Source organism: Plasmodium inui (assembly GCF_000524495.1).
Source record: "Plasmodium inui San Antonio 1 unplaced genomic scaffold supercont1.13, whole genome shotgun sequence".
Classification (NCBI taxonomy): domain Eukaryota; phylum Apicomplexa; class Aconoidasida; order Haemosporida; family Plasmodiidae; genus Plasmodium; species Plasmodium inui.
Genome location: NW_008481847.1, coordinates 341,485 through 351,873, shown reverse-complemented (window position 1 = coordinate 351,873; position 10,389 = coordinate 341,485). Strand labels below are relative to the sequence as shown.

The 10,389-nt window shown below is 45.5% G+C and overlaps 3 protein-coding genes across 3 annotated transcripts; all 3 read right to left on the bottom strand.

Moving 5' to 3' along the window:
• Positions 1 to 87: 87 nt before the first annotated feature.
• Positions 88 to 1,332, bottom strand: C922_03272 (ornithine aminotransferase; the record flags this gene model as incomplete). Its single annotated transcript, XM_008818864.1, has 1 exon — positions 88 to 1,332. The coding sequence occupies one exon, from the start codon at positions 1,330 to 1,332 to the stop codon at positions 88 to 90; it is 1,245 nt and encodes a 414-aa protein (XP_008817086.1).
• A 2,992-nt stretch (positions 1,333 to 4,324) lies between these two features.
• Positions 4,325 to 6,138, bottom strand: C922_03271 (T-complex protein 1 subunit zeta; the record flags this gene model as incomplete). The annotated part of the gene is made up of 2 exons (XM_008818863.1): positions 4,325 to 4,446; positions 4,629 to 6,138. 2 exons carry the CDS (start codon positions 6,136 to 6,138, stop codon positions 4,325 to 4,327), a joined length of 1,632 nt encoding a protein of 543 aa, XP_008817085.1.
• Positions 6,139 to 8,093: 1,955 nt separating this feature from the next.
• On the bottom strand, positions 8,094 to 9,803 carry C922_03270 (hypothetical protein; the record flags this gene model as incomplete). The annotated part of the gene is made up of 2 exons (XM_008818862.1): positions 8,094 to 9,409; positions 9,773 to 9,803. The coding sequence occupies 2 exons, from the start codon at positions 9,801 to 9,803 to the stop codon at positions 8,094 to 8,096; spliced, it is 1,347 nt and encodes a 448-aa protein (XP_008817084.1).
• Positions 9,804 to 10,389: the final 586 nt, after the last annotated feature.

The following is a 10,389-nucleotide window of genomic DNA, read 5'->3' as shown; positions in this document are numbered from 1 at the left end:
AAAAACTCTCATCAGCAGTACAACCTATAACGCTTCATTTCCCCTCCAGGAGGAAAAAAAAAGAAAACGTTACACGATATAGCAGATCTACAACCTGTCCTCAAAATATTTAACCGTCTTGCAAATAATTTCCAAGCATTCGTCGAGCTGCTCCTTGGTGATGCAAAGGGGGGGAGACAATCGAATGGTCTTATCATGCACAGATCTGGTGATGAGTCCATTTTCCTTAAACTTCAAACAAATGTCCCACACGTTGACAATCTCATTCCTGAACTCAATGGCACAGAATAGACCTCGTCCTCTGACCTCACGAACGATTTTGCAGTCTTTCAGTTCTTCTTTTAAAGCCTTTAAGAAGGGTCCACCTAACCTTTCTGCATTTTCGCTAAGCTTCTCATTGATTAAAACCTTGAGCGATTCTACACAAATGGCAGCAGCAAGTGGGTTTCCTCCATAGGTAGACCCATGCTCACCTGGTTTCAACACAAGCATAACATCATTGTTCGCCAAAATGGCTGAAATGGGGTAATGCCCTCCTGAAAGGGCCTTGCCAAGAAGAATCACATCAGGTTTGACACCATAATGGTAAGTACATAACAGTTTTCCTGTTCTTCCTAGCCCTGTTTGTACCTCATCGGCTACAAAAAGGACATTATATTTTTTGCACAATGCTTCTACACCTTTGAAGTAGCCATCCGATGGAAGGATAACTCCAGCTTCTCCTTGGATGGGCTCAACAACAAAGGCACACACATTTGGATCCTGCAGTTCGGCTTCTAATGCTTCCAAATCGTCATACGGTATCTTTTGGAAGTTTGGAACGAAGGGGCCAAAATTATTTTTACATTTCTTATCAGTAGAAGCTGATACGCATCCTAAAGTTCTTCCAGAAAAGTTCTTGTTGCACACAATTATTTTGGCTTCATTTTCTGGTATTTTTTTCACTTCATAACCCCACTTTCTGCACATTTTATATGCTGTCTCGTTTGCCTCTGCTCCTGTATTCATCATTAACACTTTGTCGTAGCCAAACAAGGTGGTCAAGTACCTTTCGCACACCCCGAGAGAGTCGCTAAAAAATGCTCTGCCGCATATTGTCAGTTTTTTGGCTTGATTTATCATGGCATTCAAGATATCGGGGTGGCAGTGGCCCTGGTTTACAGATGAGTACGCCGACAAGAAGTCATAGTACCTCCTATCTTCGATGTCGTATACAAAAACGCCACTTGCTCTGTTGAGGACAACGGGGATTGGGTCGTAGTTGTGTGCTCCATAGGTCAACTCGTTGTTCATGTAGTCTTGGCTGCTCTTGAGTTCTTTTATGAAGTCCATTTTGGCTCTACGGTGGGGGGCAACGAAAGAAAATTAAAACAGACAAATAAGCAAACAGATAAACAAATAAGCAAATGACAAGGTTAGACAGATGCCTATGGGGGGACGGCCGCGGAGCGACAGATTTGCAAAAAAAAAGAAAAATTATGAACGTTCATACATTTTTGCAGAAGAAAAAAAAAAATATATATTTTAGCTAGCTTAGTTAGCCATTTTTCTCGCTCCAAAAAAAAAAAGAAAAGTGGGGGCCGCGGCACAAAATATGCGCGTAAGAAGAAGAGGTACACGTACGCCCGGTGCTGGCATACTTGACGTATGGCCCCCCTTTTTTGGTCTGTTGTAACCCTCGGCGTGCACCAACACAGTTGCCTCAGGATACGCTTATGTGGCAAAACTTACAGTTCAGTTAGGGAAAAATAATGCGAGTATAGGCTGCAAAACCAGGGTGGAAAAACGTAGCGTAGAGATTGAGTATACGCGGGCAAAGGAGATTATTTTCCTTGTAGGGAGAGAAGTGCTAAAGCGTGATGCCTGTGTTAGGGATTAAATAGGGGGGAGCGCATAGATGGAGGGGGGTTCGCGCTGGGACGGTATCGCGTATGCGCGGTGAAGTTCATCTGATTAGCACATGCACTACTGGCACGTTCCTAGGCCAATACGCGCGCAGGAACATATAAAAACTAGGTTCGCGCAAATGAATTTTCTCTCTCCTCAGCCATCAAAAACGTACTTGCAGATTTGAGAAGATCTGTGCAGATTTTATGCTGGGATAGTAGTATAAACAGGGGGGAGAGGGTTACGGGAAAGTCACAAAGAGTTTCCTTCTTTCCTTGAAAGGGGCGAAGCAGTGAATTGCTTCTAACGTATGTGTAAAGAATTAGCAGAAAGTTGGGTAAGGTTTTTTTTTCTTTAAAGCGAAATTATGCTGTTTTGAGGGATAGAAGGATGAAAAGGGAAAGTTTTAGTTTCAATGCGTTTGGGTATAGGAATTATAGTTTAGGTTTGTGGCTTAGCTTTTTCGTTTAGGTTTTCGCTTTATGTTTTTTGTTTATCTTTTTGGTTTATGTTCGTGCATTAGGGTTATTTTTTTTGATTCAAATACTTTCGCTCCTCGTTACGTTCTCTCCTTCCTAACGTTGGGGTTATTTTTCATTTCGTGAAAAATACATGGCCAGTTGGAATAAGGGGATCTTCATAATGAGAATACATATATATTACGCGCCGATGCATTTGCATTATTGTTAGTATGTACCGATACGGCATGCGCTCCTGCGTTAGCTCCAACGTGCCGACTCCTTCTACCAAACATGCAAATAAAAATTATGCACTCTGAGTGGCGCACTGACGGTAGTCTAACGCATTCTCAGTAAGGTTGCACTTTATCCGTCCCGGTGACAGGCATATTTTAACCGCTCCTCCGTGTGGTGTAGGGGGATACAAGAAAATGATTCAACTTCCCATTGCACGAAGGGCATCTCATGTGCCGCATGGCTTTTACAGGAGAGGAACCGAGAGGGGATAAATATAAATATACATCTCTGCATGCTCATGCACATGGGTATACATATCCGTATATATGTATTTCATTTCTCTTTTGCATGTAGTGGTGGGCTTAAGAGTAGGCGACTTTTATGCGCTAAAAAATGTAAAGGGGGTTAGGGAAAGGTAAATGCTTATGCGTGGCTGCTTCTTATGAACTTATCCGCTAGTGGAACCTCGGGGTGGATCCCGTACCTACAACTTGTTCGCTTATCGAAGGGAAAAAAGAAGAGGAAGGCCTTTTCCAGCATATCCCACCCCCCATCTGCATATTAGTACTTCCTCATTTTATCGGGCAACATGCACAACTTTCGGGGTCATGTAATAAAAGGGGTGTAAAACTTACGCCACTTGTTTTGCAGCGAAGAACACTCCCCCCATAGAAACACAGAGAGGGGATTCATCCGTGCCGCAGCGCTGACCCATTCGTGGCGGATGACTCCTCATAAAACATAATGAGGTACTCTTGGCTGCTTTATTTTGTTTTCCCTCACTGGTGGTGCATTTCAAAATTGATGCATTCCAACACAGAAGCAAGTTTTAAAAAAAAGAAAAAAGTACCTACCTATTTGCAGCACTGTTCCCGTTTGTACAATTTTTACCTTCTCCTACCTCGGCCTGCCGCAGAGATGGTGAACTGACCCACGTCACCTTCCTGCCGATGGAAAAGCTGATTTTTTCTCTATTCCGTTTTTAAGCGGTGTGCATAAACATGTGGGTGGAGCCGTCCCCCATCTGTTTCTTTTGCATACCCTGGGGGACGAAATCCTTTGGTTTTTATTAGCGTTTTATTACCGTCCGGGGGGGACAGCGCTACGGATGCAGAGAGGGGGGGGGTTTATAATTAGAGGAGCTTCAAGCACGTCCCATGTGGCAATGTTGCCACGTTGCCATGTTGTCATGCTACTGAGCTGCTATAATGCTATTACTGCGTTATTGGGCACCCTGACGGCTGCTCGTTTTGGCTTTACTCATTTAGATGAGGATACGTGTAAGTACAGATGGGTGAAGGTACAGATGAGTGAATGTACACCTGCATGAATGTTAAGTTATGCACACGTAAAGGCACACGCGCAATTGTATGTGCTTTGTGGCTGTTTTTTCTTTCTTCTCTTCCGTTTGCGGGAAGGAGAGAGGAAAGCGACATACTAGGAGCGTCACTTTCGTTTGGGGGGATGAACACGAAATGAGAGCGCGGCAAAGAGAGCGCGGCAAATACTGCTGCGCAGTCGTCATAACGCCTGTGTTTGTTTGTATCCATGTACACGGCGTGGTGCACATGAGAGGAGTCCTTTGCAAGGCTACGGGCTGCGCGCCGCTCATCTCATCGTTTCGTGAAATGGGCATTCACAAATGGCGTCGCCCTGCTGGTGCGCATTAAGAGGGTTATCGATGAGGTGTTCTCCGTTTGGCAGCCCGTTTGGCAGTTCGTTTGACTTCCTTCTTCTCCCCTTTACTTCTCTTCCCCCATGGATTTGCCCGCCCGTATGATCTCGTCGACGAGCAGGATCTGCTGCGAGATGGCCGTAGCGATGGAGATGATTTGCTTCTTCACACAGTAGTTGTCGTATATGCCTGCGGGGGGAACGGTAACAGGTTGGAATAATTCAGGTTGGAATAATTCAGGTTGGAATAATTCAGGTGGGAATAATTCAGGTGACATAATTGAGGTGGATATTTTGGAAGGGACGATACAGACTCCACGGTGCAGTCGTTGATGCGGTAGGCACTGCAACCCGCTTCTTCCAATGGCTCACCCTTCAAATGGGCGATGATCGGCTCGCCAGTATCCAAGTCAAGTCCAAGTGGTTCCGACTGGTCGGCCATATATTTGTCAATCACGTTAAAGAGCGTCTCGTGAATGTCCAGTCCGCTATTCTCCAGAAGAACCTTGGGGATGTTGAGCAAGCTATTCGCATAAACATCGAAAGAGAACTTCTGCTTCCCTCGCATCTTTTTTTCCTCCTCTTTTAATTTACAATAGGCCATAATTTCAAATGAGCCGGCCCCCGAAATGACACATTCATCTTCGATAGCATTCTTTATGCTTCGAAGTCCATCTCGAATGGCATCTTTTATTTGCTTAATGGTGTAATCGTTTGGAGCTTGTATGTACAGGGTGCAGCTCTTAGGGTTAACGACTTCTTCAATGAAGGTATACTTCTCATCGTTAATACAGATCTCGTAGACGAGTCCTGCGTAGCCTAGATCTTCCTCCGTCAAATCGTAGACATTGTTGCATGCATTTCCACCACAGCAGAGGACTATGCGTTCTAGGTTTCTTCTTTTAATTCGTCTCAAGGCCATGATGTTTTCCTTGGCCATTAAGTCTAAGCTAATGGGATCGATTCCCTTCTGATTGAACACAGCAAAGTTGTACATTTCGTTGGTCTCTTTAAATTTCTTTTCTATAATACTCTTCTTTAGCTCAATAATCTTCTTCACCTTATCATCGGTGAACTTCCTCTCTGATTGTACTAGCTTGTCTCTATCCTCAGCAGTGGAATAAACGAAGGAAGAAAACACTTCACTCTTTTCATACTCCAGGCTCACATTCAACACAAGAGTGAAGCATTTGGTCAGTTTGTTCGGCATATTCGGGTGCCTACACCCATGGTCCAGCACCATGCCTCTCACCAATTTGGTATTTATACTCATATTTTTCTTCACGTCCATAATTTCGATCATATGAAGATCTATCTGCTTCTCAGGGCTGTAAATAACTTTGATGCTTTCGACTAAATCATCTGACAATTTGTCTGCCAAGGGGATGGGCAATTTGGTCCGGATGCACGTCTTGGCAACGTTGTAGAGTAACTCTTTGTCGAAGTTTTCTTTTATGTTTATGGGTATTTTCATGGTCTCCAGCACATTTAGAAGAATGGCTTTGGCTTGATCGAAGCCCTGCGTGATGATACGTGGATGGATGCTCTCATACAGAATGTACTTCTCCGATAGGTATATTAATGACGTGGCTACGATGAGATTGCTGCTGGAGCCGTCTCCTAATGTCTCGTCGATGGAGGAGCATATCCGACTCAGCATGCTGGCCGTTGGGTGCTGAATCATCATTTCGTTAAGCAGGACATTGCCATCCTTCGTAATTTTGATTGCGCCGGAGCCGCTCACCAGCATTTTGTAGCTCCCCTTGGGCCCCAAATTGCTCTTAATTATTTCATACATCCCTTTGCTCGCATTGATGTTCGTGAGAAGCACGTTTGTAGAGCGGAGGCTGTCCGCCTTCTTGTTCAGCAGGTGGATGGACATCTGCAGGGGGAAGCGGTGCGCGTGTGAATTGGGTAGCCATGTGAAGGGAGGGGGAAGATGAATAAATAAGTGCATGCGGGACAGCGGCGGGAGTGTGGGCCTATCTGTGTAGGCCTCTTCTTCCGCAGCTGGGACGTACCTTTGCAAAAATCGCAGCGGGGTGGAAAAAGAGGATCTTTAATTGGTCAGACTGTCAACTCTTCCGCTGCTCAACTGTTCGGCTGTGGGCTGCTCGGGCGGTTGGCAGTAGGCGACGCTTTATGTTAAGTTTTTCCAATGTTGCCAGTTTTGCCAGTTTTGTGGCTGCCTACTTCAAGGGCTTCCTCTCCGCTGTGCGCTAAATGGGCGGTCACTTTGTTTTCCCCTCTTCGCACGCTTTTTTTTTTTTTTTCTCTTTTGCTGCCCTATTTTTGCGCTGTTATTTTGTGTGTTGTTATCTGTGCGGTGTTATTTTTTGCGGTGTCATTTTTTGCGGTGTTATTTTTTGCGGTGTTATTTTCTCCGCTGCTATTTTCTCCGCTGCTATTTTCTCCGCTGCTATTTTCTCCGCTGCTATTTTCTCCGCTGTTACGTCTTTGGTCCTCCCCCTTGCCTAACTTTCTCTTCCCTTTTTGCAGAACGACGTGGAAGCGAAATTTGTAAGCGCGGCTGGGGGGCGACGAAGAAATGCACCCACGTTTGCGGGCGGGACGATACTCTCCCTGTAGAGCGGCAGCCCACCAAGGCGATGCGGTGCGGCCACCAAAGAGATGCCGTGCAGCCCACTAAGGCGATACGGTGCAGCCAACCAAGGGATGCCCCCATGGCGTGAATAACTGCTTACTACTAGGTAGAGAGAGAGAGAAAAAAAAAACGTGTACATGTGATTGCACCCTTTCCTATGCTACTCCGCGCGTGCATTTGCTGTTAGCCCACTTGTGCAGCGGCACCCGGACGTAATTTGTTAACAGTGGGCATTGCGTAACGGAGTACTCTGTTGAGGATCTACGCGGGGAAGGGGGGCTGTATTCCGCGAGTGAAGGCTACTGACCTTGTAGAGGATGCCTTCCACTTGCCGCCCCAAACTAGGGGTTCTAATTGAAAGGTGCACTACAATGTTAATCCATCCTCCAGCGTCCGCTCCCATTTTAACGACCCACTGGGAGGAACCAACAAAGGGGTACATATAACTGAAACTGAGGAGGCATCAGCAGGGCTGGCTTTCCCCCTGCGACTTCCTTTCTCTATCCTTTATTGAATAGGCGAATGCACCGCAGAGCGTCTCCTTCGTTTGAAACGTCCGCACCATGTGCAGTGGTGAAAAGAGGACATTTCTAATTATCCTTTTGGCTTCTAAGTCAACTTCGACGAGTATCAGCTGGGGGTGGAGGACGCCACATCTTTGCGAAGCCAAACGGAACAGGAAGGGAGGCGCCATTGAAGCTGATTACAGGTGTGTTTTCAGGACCAAGAGGATCCCATTTGTTGATAATTTCTTTTTTTTTTTTTTTTTCTTTTTTTTCTTTTCTTCCTTTTCTTCCTTTTTTCTCTTTTTCCTCTTTTTTTTGTTCAAAAATTTGCACACCTGGAGTGGTAGCCAAACCGGGAGTGCCAGAACGAGTGATGACCAAATGGGGAACACAGCAACTGTGCACGGGATGACATGTGCATTTCATACAACAGGCTCACAGTTCGTAACAGTTCATGCGTGGGAGGAAAAGACGGGGCGATTCAATTCGTTCGCCCCGTGTGCAGCCAGTCGCGTTAGCGCGATGGTTGCAGGGGTGTATGTAAAATGGGGGAAAATTGCGCATAACTACAAACGTGGCCGGTAGGAGCGAATAACACGGCAGATGCCCAGGTCTACGTCTTCGGGGGCGCCCCAATGGTTCGCCATCACCGCGTCAGGCAACACCGCTTCTTTAACCATCGCCTCTTTAACCACTACTTCTCTAATCACCGCTTCTCTAACCACCCTAACAACAGCGCATCTTTTTTTTCTTAATTTTTGGGGGAACGGAGTTATGCGACACGTGGGGGTAAATCAGCAAGTAGCCCTCAGAAGGGTTCAAGCCGTTATTGTATTTGTACCCGAGTTTTTCAGGAGCGAAATGATACATAGTGGTGCTTTCATCCTCTTTTCCAGGAATAGCAAAATCTGTAGGAGACAAAGAAGGGAACGTAATCTGTCTATTAATGCCTTCAAATAAGCTCATGCTTTTCTGATTCGATGGGTGTATTATAAGGTGTTCATATCTTTTCTTGTCAAAGTGGATGGGATCCATGGAGGCAAGGGAGTCATTATCGATGTGGTAATTTTTCCCCTCACCATTACTGGGAGGATTATTTGTTTCGTTAATGTTTTCATTGAACTGTTCTTTGTTGCTGGGAGGTTCATTCGGAGTTTTAGAGTATTCATCCTCCTTCTTCTGTGTGTCTTCGCTGGGACCGCTTTCTTGCGTGTCTTGAAAGAGGTGGCTCGCTCCGTCCTGGCCGTCCCCAGCCTGGTCGTCGTCATGCGGGTAGGAACCTCCTTCGTAGTCACCGTGTTGGTGATCGCCACTTTGGAAGACGCCGTCGCTTTGAAAGATACCACCGCTCTGGAAGACACCACCGCTTACGACAGGGGGATTCATGACACCCACATTTGCCGCAACCTGTTCGGCATCCCCTTCATTGGCGCTTTTGACGTCGCCTGAGTCGTCCCCTTGGACATTGCCTAAGGCTGCCTCTTCAGCGTCTTGTAAGACGTCCTCCTCATCGTTCTGTAAGACGTCCTCTTCATCGTTCTGCGAGACGTCCTCTCCAGCGTCCTGTAAATCTTCCTCCTCTGCGTCGTGTAAGTCCTCCTCTTCGACGTCGTGCAGCAATTCCCTTTCTGCGTCACTTGCGGCTTCCTTCTGCGCGTCCTTTAAGGCATCCTCCACGTCACTTATTGCTTCCCCGTCCACTTCACTCATCGCCTCCTCCACGTCACTCATCGCTTCCTTCTCCACGTCACTTATAGCCTCCTTCTCCACGTCACTCATCGCCTCCTTCTCCACGTCACTCATCGCCTCCTTCTCCACGTCACTTATAGCCTCCTTCTCCACGTCACTTATAGCCTCCTTCTCCACGTCACTTATAGCCTCCTTCTCCACGTCACTCATCGCCTCCTTCTCCACGTCACTTATGGTCTCCTTCTCAGCGTCACTTATCGCCTCCCTCTCCACATCGTTTAGTACTTCCTTGTCTACGTCATTTTCCTTCTCATTCAAGTCGCTCTCCGTGGAATACTCCTCATTCTCGTCCGCTTACAAATGGATGAAACAAAAAAAACCAGACAGATAAGTGAGTCAACGGAGAAGGAAAAAAAACAAAAAAAAAAGGGGTCCAAATCGTTCCTCAAAAGGAACAATCATCTGTGTAGTGAAACACGATTTTTCACTTATGTTATGACTATACACCGATTTTGCCTAAACGAGCTAGCTTTTTTTTTTTTTTTTTTATCCATTTTGCATGAACTCTTCATGTAAAAATACAAGTCGACACAAAACAGTTGCAACAAGAGGAGACACATTCACATAGTAGTAACTTCCCTCACTGAAGTGTCATCGTGAATTATCATCACGATTTGATTGCATATGTATGTGTGCAGAAAGAAAAGGGCATATACCTGATTTGTTTAAGTCACTGAAATCATCCATCCTTTGAAGGCAGCGTGGAAGTTACTCAAATTGGTGTGTACAGTGGTGAAATTGGAAAAGTGGAAGTGTGCGGTATGATCCTCTCTGGTTAGACATATGTCGGAGGGGACAAAATGATCAGGGGAAAAAATGTGAAAGAATAGTAAGCATAAATACACAATGTGAAGGGACTTTTCCAAAGTGAAAAATTGGAAGAGCGAAGGCGGCTATTTCTTTTTCCCCTTTTCCATTTCTTTTTCTTTTCTTCTTTTTATTTTTGCACTTTGCCGATGTAGCGGTGCGAAAGCGTAGCTACCTTCCAAGCGCTAGTGAGTCACGACGAGGCAAAGGGAGCGAACATACTTCTACATAATTTTTTTTCGCATTAGGGAACATAGCACTAGCTAGTTCGTCCAAGTTATTCTCCCTTTTAATGTACACATGGAAGGGGCACGCTTTGGGAATTCCTGTTTTTTTTTTTTTTCTTAAATCTTTGATAGGGTGACAATGACCAAATAACCAATGGGGGAAATTTCCATATTTTTTTTTTTTTTTTAATCCGAGCTAAAACGAGTGTATTAACATCGTCCCGATAGGGGTCCTAGAC